Source organism: Tyto alba, unplaced genomic scaffold, assembly GCF_018691265.1.
Source record: "Tyto alba isolate M040663 unplaced genomic scaffold, T.alba_DEE_v4.0 Super-Scaffold_13, whole genome shotgun sequence".
In the NCBI taxonomy this organism is placed as follows: Eukaryota; Metazoa; Chordata; class Aves; order Strigiformes; family Tytonidae; genus Tyto; species Tyto alba.
In genome coordinates, this window is record NW_024881275.1 from 4,379,620 (window position 1) to 4,395,537 (window position 15,918).

The 15,918-nt window shown below is 36.7% G+C and overlaps 1 protein-coding gene across 12 annotated transcripts in view; it reads left to right on the plus strand.

The window, feature by feature from the left end:
- MEF2C (myocyte enhancer factor 2C) overlaps positions 1-15,524 on the plus strand; it is a 132,720-nt gene extending 117,196 nt beyond the window's left edge. For 7 of the 12 annotated variants that reach the window (XM_032994807.2, XM_042788034.1, XM_032994809.2 and 4 more), the window contains exons 7-11: positions 178-350; positions 1,622-1,645; positions 2,559-2,688; positions 3,548-3,683; positions 10,726-15,524. In XM_032994807.2, coding sequence (XP_032850698.1) covers positions 178-350; positions 1,622-1,645; positions 2,559-2,688; positions 3,548-3,683; positions 10,726-11,047 — 785 coding nt within the window. In that variant the 3' untranslated portion in view covers positions 11,048-15,524. The remainder of the gene's footprint in view (positions 1-177; positions 351-1,621; positions 1,646-2,558; positions 2,689-3,547; positions 3,684-10,725) is intronic. The other 5 variants (XM_032994812.2, XM_032994811.2, XM_032994815.2 and 2 more) reach the window with 3 other exon arrangements.
- Positions 15,525-15,918: the final 394 nt, after the last annotated feature.

The window sequence follows — 15,918 nt, forward strand, 5'->3', positions numbered from 1 at the left end:
TACATGTTGTATTTTCCTGTAAAGATACATTACATGACACAGGTATTTACCTTCTTTTTTTTTTTTTTTTTTTTTTGAAATTTTTAGTGTTCAGTCTTAAGAAACACATCAGAGTTTATAATCCTTCTCTCTCTTTTTTTTTTTTCCTTTTTTTTTTACAAAAAAAAAAAAAAAAAGGAAATGGATATGGCAACCCTCGCAACTCACCAGGTCTGCTGGTCTCACCTGGTAACTTGAACAAGAATATGCAAGCAAAATCTCCGCCTCCAATGAATTTGGGAATGAACAACCGTAAACCAGATCTCCGTGTGCTTATTCCACCTGGCAGCAAGAATACAATGCCATCAGTGGTAATGCATTTTCAAAGGTTTTTTAATCTCCTTCAGATAAGAGATATTTAGGAATTTCAAGGTGTGCTCAAGTAACTAAAATCAGCAGAAAAACATTCAACATCCTTGCTTGTTTGGTCTTTCTGTCTAACCTTAAGTTTTGACATTGAACTGAGGATGTAGGCAGAGCCTGTTTGATTGCTTTTATGAAGTCATATTTACTTCCTCCCTTTTTTCTACTGAGCTGCAAAATAGGAACTGTGTTCTGTACAGTCTAAACTTCTGCAGACTCTTTCCTAGTAGTTAGGAGAGCCTTTCCTGGATTTGTTATAAAGGCTGAATTTAACCCTGAGTATTCCTAACCTACTATGTTTTTCTTAAATATCTACCCACACAGACTCTCAGCAGATGGCAGATTAGCTACAAATTAATTAATCTGAACTCTGTCACTCTGCGCTCCAAAGGCCAAATTTTGTAATGAATAAAGGTGGTAAATAGTTTGAGCAGGATAAAAAGGATCATGAATCTGTTGTATCTCCTGCCAGGATTAACAAAATTTGGGCAGGCTATTGTGGTAGAAGGTTGGATCGTGAAGGTGTTGCATGCATACGTTGTAGTTCCCTTCCAAAAGTCAGTTACTGGTTGCAAGTAAATCTTTTATGAGTGATTTAACATTAAAAGTGAGCCTGATTTAAAAAAGATCTTGATGGTAAATTTAAGTGACATTATAAACACATTTTTCTATTATATGAGAGACACTATTAAAACAACTTCCAAGTTGGCTACTTCAGCTTGATGCATAATAAATTAATTTTGAACATCAAACTAAAAACCCCCATAAATGTGATGCTGCCTTCTGAGAGGATAAGTAACAGATAGTCTCCTACAGGGCAATACTCAAAGTCGACCAAGGCAGTGACAAGCTGTCTGCATCAAATGATTTATTCCAAGGTCCTTAAAACTGATACTTTCCAAGGGATTCTGTGAATAGTCAGGTCTCCTGAAACCAGGTATAGCAATACAGTCTGCAGCCACTGGGGCTGTGGAGAAATAATGAATTCTTAGAGAAAGTCTTGTGCTGAAAACTGGATAGATTGTCCTCACAATTGAGACAAACATCCCATTAGAAGGACAAAGAAGAGATCTGTGAAGTGTTATTTTTTCAAACTGTACTCAGAAAGTGTTTAAGTTGCTGCCCCTATCAGGTGAAACTATTCCCTAGGCTAGAAATCTGCATCCCTGGTAAATATTTATATTCACTAATTTTTAATGCTCCTTTCCTATGCACTCAGTCTGAGGATGTTGATCTGCTTCTGGTAAGTGGTAGTGATGTTCATCTTAATAACAAGGAGAAGAAAGTCAGTCCTTTTGTATGATTGATACTTGTGTAGGTGAAGTGTTGCTTGAAATAAAATGGAAAACTTTACCATAACTATTTTGTGAATAAAAAGGTCATCATAATTTTTGAAATACAGCAATGTGGAAGGCCAGGTGCAGTTGTTGCACATATTCAAATTATGCATGCCAGAACCAAGCTTTCTTGTTGCTGGTGCTTTGAGAGCGTGTAAACTTGTGCTGTTGAAGATGGTGCAGCCCTGTAAGAATTTTTTGGTGGCTCTCTGGTCATTTTATCCTGCCACTTACAGGATTAGAGTTCTCTAGTGTAATTTTTACAGTGCAACATCTAGTGCCCTGGAGTTAAGCGAGTAACTGCTGTGCTACCTAACACTCCTGAAGTTTGTTTTATTGCACAAAAACGAAGTAGTCAGAGCACCATCTGCTGGTAAGAGTTCATTGTTCAGCAATCTCGGGGTGCCACTCACTTTCAAAGCATAAAATCCAGTAGGACTGGGTTTGGGGCTTTTTCTTTCCCTTTTTTTTTTTTTTTTTTTTTTGAGTTAAAAGGAAAACAATTGGAATAGAGTTCACATATTTTATTAGTGTTTCACACGATCTGTTCTTCTACCCACAATAAAAGCAATCTTACTTGTTACTAGTTCAGTTACCTAGGAGATACTGATGTAATGGGTTACTATGGTGACAACTGGTCTCTTGAAGGCTTGTAAATGATAGGGTTGGCAGGGTTCATAAAAACCACATGTTAAATGATTAATTTCTAGAAATTTGTATCAGCCTGTATTTCTCACGCACAAAACATACCCAGCAAACTGATACACTCAACTGACTTAAAACTAGTCAATAATATGTTTATTTTACTTACTTTAAAAGAATCAGAGGATAAATAACTCCCAGTCTGCTCAGTCATTGGCTACTCCAGTGGTTTCCGTAGCAACTCCTACTCTACCAGGGCAAGGGATGGGAGGATACCCATCAGCCATCTCAACAACATATGGTACTGGTAAGTATGGGTGCAAGATGTAAAGGGGGGGAAGGGAGCAACTTGCTGACAACGTCTATCTCCCTACTAATGAATTAGCTAATGTTTGTTGGAGGAAACTGAAAAATTCATAGCTGATATGCTTTTGCACAGCATTCACTTTTTCCGTATCTGTCACTAACTTGAGACATAGTTATTTAAAAGTTAGCTATTTTGTTCCAATGGAAAACTGCTTTGATAGCTTCCTTTCATTGGCTTTAATAAAAAGTGTAACTTAGAAGACATTTCTTAATCCTTTTAATGCCACAGATAATCTGATGTAGTTGAGTGTACCTGTAGTGGGAACAAGCTGCTTCCCTGGCTTCAAACCGGAGTTCAGTAACTTGGTGGGCTATCACACAGTTCCCTGGGAGAGACTAGAAACGAAGCCTCAGGAGATCCTTTCCAGTTCCCATTGCATGTTGCTACCATGCAGATCCAATGCTCCGAGAGAAGACATGTGTTGTTCACACACAGGCTGCCTGATGGGTTCTGCAAGGAAGACTGTAACCGAAATATTATCAATTTTTTTCAAGTCTTTGACTCTGTGAGAATGCATCTGTAGTTACAGTGGATATATAGGCTAAGAAAACTTCGGATCTTCCAGATCCAGAAAAACCCTGCTAAATTACAGAATAATTACTAGTGTATTATTTGCTCCCAAGTTAATGAGTTGAGGGAAGAGGAAGGTCTACTTTTTCTGCTGCAACTTAATGTGATTGGTGTAATTAAAATTAAAAGGCTTATAAAGAGACACGTGAAAATTCCAATGGTAGTTATTGTTTAATTGCTTCCTCTTTAATTCTCTTTTAATTATTATCTTTTCTGTTTTCAAATCTAGAATATTCTCTGAGTAGTGCCGATATATCATCTCTCTCTGGGTTTAATACAGCCAGTGCTCTTCATCTTGGTTCTGTGACTGGCTGGCAACAGCAACACCTACATAACATGCCACCATCTGCCCTCAGTCAATTGGGGTAAGCAGTGTTTTCTTTATTTGATTGTTCTACAGTGACTCCAGTCTCCCCAGTAATCCCAAATCTGAAATATATCAAGACAACATATCAGCACATATTTACTAAGTGCAAGAGCTCCATTTCCCAAAACTGAAACTATGTATTTCCTGAAAAGTTTGCTAGGTAGCTACAATAAAATATTCTGTGTCCATGACATCTTCTCAGTAGTGTAGTATATACTACTGTTCATTATTTACTCTTTATTTCTTTAAATAGCATTTTATTTCACTACTAAAGAACAAACTAAACATTTATATTGTGCTGTTGCTGTATTTTGCCATTGATGCTTTTTATTTCCAGTTACTATAGCACAAACATTTACAGTAAACTTTAAAATTTTCTAAATATTTTTAATCAAGTAAGAATGACATAATGATTTGCCATGAGATTAAGCCTTAACCTGATATAATAATCACATACTCCCTTCTGCTCAGCTCTGACATTCAAGTTTCATTTCTTTTGAAATGTTTTCTACAAGCAAATAACACAATTAGGCCTAAGAACTGAAAACCCACAAAACTCATTGTGATTTGTCTTTCTTGAGGAGGATAGGTATTCGTGCCCTCTAGTGGCTAATTTCAGGACATTTATTAAATATGAGTGAAGCACACGGAGAAATCATGTCAGGATTTTTAAAAGTGTGAAAATTCACACAGGGAAGTCACCTAATGTGTTCTTGAAAAAGCAACCTATTGGCTCATCGAAGTGAATTTTAAGAGTATGATTTTCAAAATTCCTGGTATCTGCAGTTTCTATTGGGTAAGACCATAAGCATTCACCAGCACACCACACATAGCCTAAGGTATGGCTAGACATGTTTGAATTTTAAAAGTTTTCATTATTAAAATGGAAACTGAAAACAGCTGGAGTGCATTTACGAGGAGAAATTTAGTTCACATGCATTTGAAAAGTAAACTCCTTTTTTTTTTTTTTTCCAAAAAGAGATGTTGCAGATATGCACTAATTTTTTTTCAAGATGGCTGCCATAATATGAAACTATTTAATACTATAAATGTGGCTTAAACTTCAAAACTCTCCTTCTATTTTATCTGACCATTTTTTGTAACTTACTGTAATTTTTTACCATGTACAGATGGTTTGGATTTTTAAAGGACAGCCATATAAGTGTTTCAGAGGAAACAAAACCTTTTAAACCTCATTTCTGTATAAATAAGCATATATAAATACTAACTGCATAAAAGCATACAACTGAAATAGTTGCTGAGCTAGAAAAAATAGTCTTAATACCTTTCTCTTACACTTCTATTTTCTTTATGAGTTTGCACTGTTTCTGGGGCAACAATCAGGCTAACTGTACAATTAAAAACATAAAGTCTCAAATAAATTGAAAACTCTCATGTTAGATATCAATGTATAACCTTACAATAAGCTGATTGTTTTCAGTGGTGTACCAAAGAATGTAATAAGGCTATTTGGTTAACCAAAAAAGTATAAATTAAATCCGAAACTAACTACATGCCTTTTCAGATATGTCACACATCGTCATCTGTTTCTAATTCATATCACAGAATGTCGAAGTGTAATGACTGTGGCTGGTGGAATACATTCTGAGTTTCTACTTTTATTATTATTCTTTCAGTGATTTGTAAATGAATTCAGCTATGAAAGCTGCTTCACTGACAGTTCTGGAGAAGTCTTCTATCTCTGCAGAAAATCATAAGCTTTTCTTTATTTTATTTTAATCACCGAGTTCTACATGCAAAAGCACCTGTGCTAACTTTTGGATTATTTGGAAGACTTTAAATTAGACAGAACATATTCAGTCCATGTCAACCTGAGATAGAATTTGCAGGGAGATTAAAACAATCACACAAAATTATAGTCATCCCCATGTATTTGAGAAAATACATCTAGAAGGGGTTTGACAACCCAAATCCTGTGCTGAGTGAGGTCATATGCTGGAAAGATTTGGCAACTGTGAGGTGTTTGTTGGTAACAGTAGGCTGTAAAGAAACCTGTGAGAAAACAGAGTTACTGGAAGAGACATCCTAGTTCTCCAGCAGGTTTTTTTTTCACCAAAGCCTAAAGGGGAAAACTAGCTCTGCTTCCTCAGTGCATGACAGAAATATACAATTAGTAATAGAATATGATATGGTTACACGTATTAACTTGCTCCAGATAAGTCCCCAACAATTTCAGCAGCACTGTCAGAACCATCTTTAAGATAATTAGAGAAGATCTCTACAACCTAACTCTTAATTCTTCATGTTGCCTCTGCAATTAGCAACCATACTAGTGCCAGTGGTTTTGAGGGAAAAAATTTCCCTGTCTGCACAGATTTTGGCCTTTTGCTGAGCCTGGTGAATGGGATAACAATGTAGATCCTGTCTTGACATGATTGGGACATTAAAACAAGTCAGACTTTTCAACTTTTCAGGTTAAAAAGCAAAACAGTACATTCATGGTCTACATCTGGGAAAAATACATACAAATTATATTGAAAATAAATCCCTCACAAAACTTAGAAATTTTGTCCAAATATTGCTGCAATGTTCCTTACAGAGAGGGTTACTGCTTATTTAACATGGACCAAAGAATCTAACAGAAGTTAGTTGCTGCTAACCAGAAAGGAAGTCCATTCCAAACTTTGAAATAAATTATCTAGATTTTTTTACGCACAATTCCATCGTATGGAAAATGTTGTCTTTCATCCATGTTTCCCAGTCTAAGAGAGAAACTTTTTCTCCTTAAGTATCATCCATGGTGAAATTTTGGCTTTCCTAGAATATAAGTGCAAACATAGAAACAGTATGTCATCTGAAGAATCTTCAGTATAGATAACTGTTTACATAAAAGAAATCTTTTCAAACTTCTACCCACCCAAAAAAAATAATTGTCCAAATTAATGGATAGTGTTGACTTGTTCTGTGTCTCTTACATAGCAAGCTTATTGTTTAACAATGATTAATTTTGATTAGGTGATAGCCATAGCTAGATATGGGCAAATATTCTCTGTTGACCATTTTTATAGAAAAAAATCAGATTCAGTGGCATCATGTTTTGTGAATTTGCATCAGTTCTGCCAACTTCCTTGTTTGGAATAAAAGTCCTATATACTTAGGAATGATCTTTTTTTCTTATGCCACCATTGTAAATAAGATGATCCAGTAATTCCATTTAATATTATTCTTCATTTAGAAATTTCTTTTTAAAATTTAGACCATAGTGTATGAGAGCTAATCAAAATGCGTTGACGCAGAAATTCTCATTCTGCTTTTACATTGACCAAAAAATGTGAAAAAAAACATCTTTGCTTTTACCTAAAAGAAAAGCAGAGGGGAGGGAAGAAGGTTGTATTACTATCAGGTCAAAAATATCCTCTATTCTCCTAGTTACAAACTGGCACATAACTAAAGTTTCATGACTAAATTTTGCAGTGAACTTTCAATGGTTCCTTATATATATTTATGGGGAAAAAATATATGAAGTGAGGAACTAATCTAATTTAGAGAAGCAAGTGTGGGCATAAACCAAAAGGTATGTGAGGCTCTTTATTCCTTCAATAGACCACTTTCTCCCTCTGTAAACACCTACCTGACGCACGTTCATGTCCTCACTGATCCCCTGCTCAGACCTGCACCCCCGTCTGTGCATGCTGAGCTTCATACCAGCTGGAGATTTGAGTAGGTGGAGACACACACAGAACTGATCCCACTGGCATCAGCAAGGACCAACCCCACTTGCAAGCTCGTTGCACCCTGACTTGCTTCCCACCTCTTACACAGCGGAGCTGTGTAGTTGTTCAGTGTTGAACCGAGATAGGAGCAAGCATTTCTCCCATGTAGCTATTGTATTCTAAATAAACATCACATTTTCACTATACTGGTCTCAATAGGAACTGCTGTGTAAAATTAAAACATTAATTTTCTTCATTGTCCCCATAAAATGAAATGTTTTCGTACAATATATGGAAAAAGGCTATTACGTCAACATGAGTGGACTGCATGGCACTTATTGAGTGCTTGTAATTATACACCATCCTTTGAAGCCATTTGCTTTATTTTCTTTGTGGGTTTTCCATATTCAATACATGTTTGTTTTCCACTGAACTTAGTATAGGTTTCAAATGATGAAAATAGGGCATGCCTGGACCAAAATCACATAATTATATGAAGCAACAGTATAAAATATACATTGATAAATATAGATACAAACAGCTGTTTCTACATTCACAGGCACACATGAAAAGAAATCATTTTGTAGCAGACAGAATTATCATTTTTTTATACTACAGCTTCTATTCTAAATAGAGGTCAATCCTCTGTTTGGAATATAGGTCTAAAGACTGCACCTGAGAATGTACTATTTCACCATTCATACCTATGTGTAAGAGTAGGTTTCCCTTGTAACTGACCACTTTAACTTACATGAGATCCTCATAAAAATGTTTCAGAAAATTTTAATGAAATAATGTAAATTGTAGACACCAAGAAACAGATATTAAAATTCAGAAATAGTTTAGCAGAAAAAGACTATATTTAAAAAGGAAAAAAATTTTGAGTGGTGACTCACAGTAATTGCTGCATTTATTTGTAGCATTTTAAACCTCAAAAATCTAGTCCTGATTTGCCGAAATTACTTCTTAACCTTTTTTCAATTTACAATAAAGTGTTCAAAATGCAGATCAACCTGTATCATCTTTTAAACTGCCACAACTTTGTGTGCCAGGTATTTATATACCCTGCTATTGAATCACAAGGAATCTAAAGAAAAGTCTATAGAGCTGCATTCTCATACTCTCTTCTGAAACACTGTTAAAAAGGCAATATTGCACTATAACGATACTAGCACTATTTCATTGAAAATACAGCTTATCCCTCTACATTTGTTCCTTTAGGGCCTGTCACACAACAGAGCGCAAATATGTTCCATGTGAACAAATTTGACTGAATATGGTTGTTTTCAGCTAGCATGGATTTTTTTGTCCCCAGCTTTGCGAAGTGACATGTGATCTGCTCATATCAAACACTTCCAAATCAAATCCCCAGGCTTCACCATCCTTTATCACAGGACTTTCAGCTTTAGCTGTAAGCTTGGCATCTAAAATAATATGTAATCTTATCATACATATTAAACTGGCAGCCTGTTTTCTCAGATGAAGTCCGAGCACCTCCTAAGCAACTGAAAAATAAAGTCACTGGAAATGAAAAGCAAAAAAAAAAAAAAAAAAACCCAAACAAGAAAAAAAAAAATTCTTGTTGGATTCTTTTCAACAAGTTTTCAAGAATAGAGTGAAATATTTCATTAAATTGGAATTACAAAGTCTGATGTTTAGAATTTTTTATATGTGTTAATAGTTACAAAAGCAAAGAAAATGTCCTCTTTGCCAAAAAAAAAAAAAAAAAGCAAACAACAAAACACACCACCTACATTTGCTACTGCAAGGGCTATTACTCATGAACTCTGTGATTTATGAAAGGGATCACTGCAAATTTGTCATGTTCCTCTGTATAGGAATGAAGGGTAGATAAAAGCTACTGGAGGTAGAACACCCTGTTTTCTCTGTTTTCTAACAAGATTCATCCATTATTAAAGACTGCAATAATTTATGATAAAAGCAGCTGATATCCTTCAATACTGAAGCTATATAGTTTCATTTTAAATCTCTCAGAAGAAAATAAAACATTTTGTCTTTCATCAAAGTTGTGGTAAATGCTGCTGAAATAAAGCTCAACTCCCAGTTGATGAGATTTCAGGAAAAGTGGAATATTTCAATAAATGAAAAGACCGCATCTAAACATAATTGTTTCTTCTACATGCTTAAAAATTACTTCCAATTCCCAATATTTCTTCTGACTGCAATACAAATGCCTGTACATCCCTTGGGTTTTAGAATATTATGAGGCCAAGTGGTCTGTTGTCCCTACTGCCTTCAGACTCCCCCTGTATAAATAAATAGTCGCAAGTAGAAACCTTGAAACTGTGTTTCTGGGGTTAGACACTAACTTCAGCCCAGCAAATGGTCCCTGAAGTGGAACATAGTGGGAAGTGCACGTTGAGAACTCAATTTTAACAACGAAGTGAAATCAGGTTTTACCAGGAGGTGGTGCTTTTCTACAAAACATCCTGCAGATGCAAGTGATCTCATTTCTCCCATGGAGATAAAGCACATTCTCAGTATTCACTCCTCCCTCCTTGTTTCAGCCTTCCTCTGCCACTGCCTCCCCACAAAAATGCACGGAAAGAAAATGAATTTATAATAGTTACGTAGCTTGCCTTATACAAAGTTTTAGCATAGCAATTTCTCTTGGTGATAGGAGCATCCTCTGAGCTGGGCTCTCCTACAGGCAAACAGCACAATCCTCTGGCATCTTCCACTACTCTTCAGCTTTTCTTTCGTAGTTTATTCAAAAGCATTCTGGACTGAGTTATGAATTCATAGATTTAAACCATAAAATCATATCTAAATCCTTGCCTGCCTGTCATATTCCATTAATGCCAATCCTAGGAACAGTAATTTCAACTCTATTCTGAAAGGTATAAAATGTAGCTGGCCCAAATTTTTGTTTCTGTTTTGCATCTGAAGTCGCATGTCAAAATGAACAGCGATAAATACAGTTGAGTGCATTCGAAGTAATTGGATTAATCCCAGCAGAAAGTCCGTGCCTCCCCTGTCTCAGCCGGTGCATACACACACACAAGCATTAGTTATAAAGAAACCTGCAGGTGGTTCCAACAGTGCAAAGGCTCGCCTCCCAAAATTTGTTGTGACTCTTGAGTCAAAGAAAAAAAGGAAAGAGAGAGAGACTGAAAGCGAGACCTCCTTTCAAACAGAGGGCATGTCCCGCTCGAGCCAACCGTGCTTGTTGTGATGCTTTCGTCTCTTTGAATTTGTGAATTCTGCCCAGAAAGCAGTCCTCGTGCTCTCTGCATGCCCTGGTCCTGCGCGAGCCTTTGCACTGGTGTTTTGTGTGAGTGTTTGTGCATATCTGGGGGCTCCATGCCTCCTCCGTCTGTAACTGGGTTTCCTTTCCTCCTACAGAGCTTGCACTAGCACTCATTTATCTCAGAGTACAAATCTCTCCCTGCCTTCTACTCAAAGCCTCAACATCAAGTCAGAACCTGTTTCTCCTCCTAGAGACCGTACCACCACACCCTCGAGATACCCACAGCACACGCGCCATGAGGCGGGGAGATCTCCCGTTGACAGTTTGAGCAGCTGTAGCAGTTCCTACGATGGAAGTGACCGAGAAGATCACCGGAACGAATTCCACTCCCCCATTGGACTCACCAGACCTTCGCCGGACGAAAGGGAAAGCCCCTCTGTCAAGCGCATGCGGCTCTCTGAAGGATGGGCAACATGATAACATTATTACCTATTAGTTTTTTTTTTTTTTTTTTTCTTGCAGTGTGTGTGTGCTATACCTTAATGGGGGAGGGGGGGTCGATATGCATTATATGTGCCGTGTGTGGAAAAAAAAAAAAAAAAAAAAGTCAGGTACTCTGTTTTGTAAAAGTACTTTTAAATTGCCTCAGTGATACAGTATAAGGATAAACAGAAATGCTGAGATAAGCTTAGCACTTGAGTTGTACAACAGAACACTTGTACAAAATAGATTTTAAGGCTAACTTCTTTTCACTGTTGTGCTCCCTTGCAAAATGTATGTTACAATAGATAGTGTCATGTTGCAGGTTCAACGTTATTTACATGTAAATAGACAAAAGGAAAACATTTGCCAGAAACGGCAGATCTTTACTGAGAGAGAAAGCAGCTGTTATGCAACATATAGAAAATGTACAGATGTTTTGACAGACCCAGCAGTTGGGTGGCCATGAGTTGATGTTGGAAAGAGTCTGGGTCACCTAACGTACTGAAAATGCTCACAAACATGCAGGCGTATCATCAGAGTATGGCACTCAGTTAGAAAGGATCAAAACATTTAAAGAGGACCATACTTGTAAAAATGTTGAGTTCGAGGGCTAACATATTTAATTTTAAAAATTCTGGGTCTGCATCACTTATTAAATAAAAAAAAAAGTATAAAAATATGTACATTACATTTTGCTTATTTTCATATTAAAAAGTAAGACAGAGTTTGCAAAGCATTTGTGGCTTTTGTAGTTTCCTTAAGCCAAAATGTGTTCTTTTTTCCTTGATAGCTTCGCTGATCTTTTAAACAGTCCTGAAGAAACAAACAAAAAGGACTTTTTGTATAGAAAGCACTACCCTAAGCCATGAAGAACTCCATGCTTTGCTAACCAACATAACTGTTTTCTCTTTGCAGAAGTTTTGTTTTTGAAATGTGTATTTCTAATTATATAAAATATTAAGAATCTTTTAAAAAAATCTGTGAAATTAACATGCTTGTGTATAGCTTTCTAATATATATAATAATTATGGTAATAGCAAAAGTTTTTGTTATCTTAATAGTGGGGAATTATATTTGTGCAGTTGCACATTTAACTATTTTCTTTCAGTTTTCTTTTACTGGGTATACATTTTACAGATCAAAGTCAGCTGTTGAAAGACTGATCTGTAAAAAGTTAGAATTTACCCATGGTGTAACAACTTAAATCATTTTAATACAGCATTTTACAATCAGTTGGGTGAACTGCGATCCATTGTATATACTGATTAGTTCTTTCATGCTGTTTTGTGCATTGTAACAAGATAAGGGCCCTTCTATTATTTAATGTCCTGCGTATCTTGTAGTTTTCCATGGGTTAAGTGACAAAGTGGCATAACTTGGCCCTTTCTCTTTAATGAAGCTGGTATTCTGCCTGTCAGAATTGGATGTACAGCTCTAACGGCTGTCAGTTACGTGAGTGCAGGTGAATATTTGCAGAAGCAGTAGGGAGAGTTAAAGGGAGGGATTGGCACAAACATGCCTGATATAAAGACTGCTCCCTTCTCTCACAGATTCAAAACTCTTAGAGAGATCATCAATTAAAGGACCGTTCAAAAGCCGACTGATCTTACACAGCCAACACTGGCCGTCGGGTCCCTGGCTCTCATGGACCTCTGCGGTCTCGTCATCTCACGGTGGGCACGTTGTTGAGCAACGCTCCCTGTGTGTTTGCAGCCAAGCGAGATTTGCTTCAGCATATGGCATCCACATTTTCTCCTGCCTCGGGTTGTTCCTTTGACTAAAGTATCTTGACCGGAGGGAATGTATCATTTCTTTAAATGAGTCCCTCTTTGTCCCTCTTGTTTATCAGAAGAAGATGGTATACTCAAATGTTTCAGTTTAATCTTTCTGTTGGAAGGAAAACGTGTTTAAGCAAAATGTTAGTGCCATAATGAAACTGTAATATTCTCCTTTTTCCAAGAGTCCTTCCAACTCTCACCTACATAGACACTATGATGAAGGATATAGCTGCGACAGCTAAATATCAACACAGAATATTTTGTTAAGGGAAATCCACACTCTGTTTCCCACATACACATGCAGTTGCTGTGCACTGCTCAAGGATAGAGTGTACCTCTCTGTAATAGAGAATGACGAAGAGACTACGGTGTGCGTTAGGACATACGCTTTTCACTTATCATGACTTTATAGACGCCTGCCTTACAGGCACTCTCAGCTGTGCAGGGGCTAGTGCATAATCTGGAAACTCTTTAAGCAGAATACTGTGCTACTAATGCATCCATCTTATCTCGTGTAGCAATCTGCAGGGTAAAGAAAAAGATACGCATGTTTAAAAAGAAAAAAAAAAACAAAACAAAAAAAAACTACAAAAAAAAATCACAAAAAACCAAACAAAACCAAACAAAAAAAAAAAAAAAGGTAAAATGGGGCCCATAATTAATTTTAAAACACAAAAAAACTGTTTTTGAAACCACTTTCTTCACCTTCAAATGAACCTATACTCACGTTCTCTTCTGAGAATTTTAAACTTTGGTGTGTCAAAAATATGCAAATATATCACAAATGTACCTTGTCATTTCAAGAAAAAATACAACTTTATCAGTATTGTAGTAGAAACTTGTCAGTGGGGAAGGGGATTTGGTCTATTGATATATGAAGAATAGCCATATTAATAGTTTACCTTGCGATTTGCCTCAGCAACGCATGAAAATGGAAAGATACCGTATTTAACGAAGATGCAGTGTAATATATTACTGCAAGTAACTAAGCAGAAAGTAGCGTGAAAAGTATTGCCTGGGCAATTTATATTAACTCTGACAGTGATTTTTGTATAAACACAAGTAGAACAGAATCACGTGAAAATAAATGCCAGTCACCCCTCTTGTTCCTGCTGCAGAGGGCAACTAACTTATACTGGCAAAATTGTGGGGGATAATGCATATTTGCAAACTGATCTAATGATAAAGAAGCACAACTTTGATTGTGAAGTCACTTTCTGTAAACTATAACTGTCTACCTTTCTTGTTCCTTTATCTGTACCTTACCATTTATTGTATTTGCAAAGCTAATTTGGGTTTATTGTGTGATTCCTTTGTATTTAAGGAGTTTGGGGCAGAGCCCTGAAAGAGTATTAACATTTACTTTACCTTAACCCATGCTATATAATGTTTTAGGCAACATTCTTAATTGTAAGTTGAAACACCTGAAGTGGCATTCTAGACATCTGCAAGTATTGTTATAGCTAAGCTAACCTCTATTAAAAGGTGTTGTCAGTTAGTGTTTAATTGCTGGTGACAATTATATGATATACCCTATCTGCACAACCTGTATATTGTATGCATTGAGCCATTCGCAGTAAAGCTTTTGTCATTTCAGTGTTTTTCAAAAGTTGTGTTTTATAACAAAATGGCTTATATTTTTCCCAGAAGAGGAATTTAGCAGTTTTTAATGAATAATATAAAAATATCTGTTGTCCTCAGATCTTTTTCAGGTAAAGCTAGCGTAAGAATAAAAGAACTCATAGACTGTTTTCAAGGATGTCAACCCTTTTGTATTGTATGTGTTATCCTATATACCCTCTTTTATCTATAGTCCTAACAGAGCTGTTTTGTTTTCCTTCTTCCTTCGCCTTGAAGGTAAATGCTTTGTAATTTTTTAAAAGCCACTTGAAACCTCAATAAAGGCTGTTGCCTAAACATGGCATACTTCATCTGTTCCTGTTTGTGCCATCTGCTGTGATGTCGTCAGTTATATGGCATTAATTTCCTGCCACTACAGGTCTCTTGAAGGACTGATGGAACATTGGTATCTGTTAGAATGCTTCAGACTGTAGATGTAATAAAAGGCTTTTGTTAATATATTTTAACCAAAGATGTGGAGCAATCCAAGCTTTGAGCCACAGACCTTCTGCATCAAAAGTATCCGTTTGATTATTTTCATAATCAGGTGTTGCATTTCTACCTTCCCTTCTCATACCTCAGACTGATCCGTACCTCAGTTTGATTCAAAAAAGGTCAGTTAATAACTCATTAAAAAAAAAAAAAAAAAAAAAAAAAGTGCAGTACCAGAGTCTTTTGTGGAGAAACTAATATCAGACCTGGGTTACCGCAGGCATTACACTTGGATTGCTTCAGATGGTTTGTTGTATCCTTTTTTTCTTTTTTTCTTCTCTTTCATGGGGATTTGCTTCCATAAAACAATGGTGATAACAAAATAGCTTGTAAATGGGAGCATACAAGCATTTGCAACAAATATTAAAGTAGAGGCTCACAGCGGCATAAGCTGGACTTTGTCGCCACTAGATGACAAGATGTTATAACTAAGTTAAACCACATCTGTGTATCTCAAGGGACTTAATTCAGCTGTCTGTAGTGAACAAAAATGGGAAAATTTCAAAAGATTCTCCTGCTGGAAATAAGGTATAATTTGTATTTTGCAGACAAATCAGTAAAGTTACTGGCTTTCTTAGTGATACGGTGTCTGTGGTGCATTTTTTTACTAATTTAAATAATGTTCCGTTTTCACTGTTTTGCACGGTAACATGTGAAAGAATCAGCACTTTTAGAACCGGCAGTTGTCTCAACGTCCCTCTGCCTCTCCCTCGTGCTTGCTTAAAATGTTAAGCACCTTTTTACGGCACCCTGAGCTTCCAGGTGCCTCGCAAATGTTAATGCCCCACCACACGTCATCCCACCAAGTCAGAGAAACTCCATTACTGCTCTGGAAGTTAGTGTCTCTTTGAATGAGGCTCTCTGAACCTGGCCCTGATGTCTAAGCTGGCAGAGGGGCTAGGTGAGATAATGCCTGGCTTTTAGGTACTTAGTCACGGACAGGGAACCCACCCAGACTCCCGTATGTGCATCCCC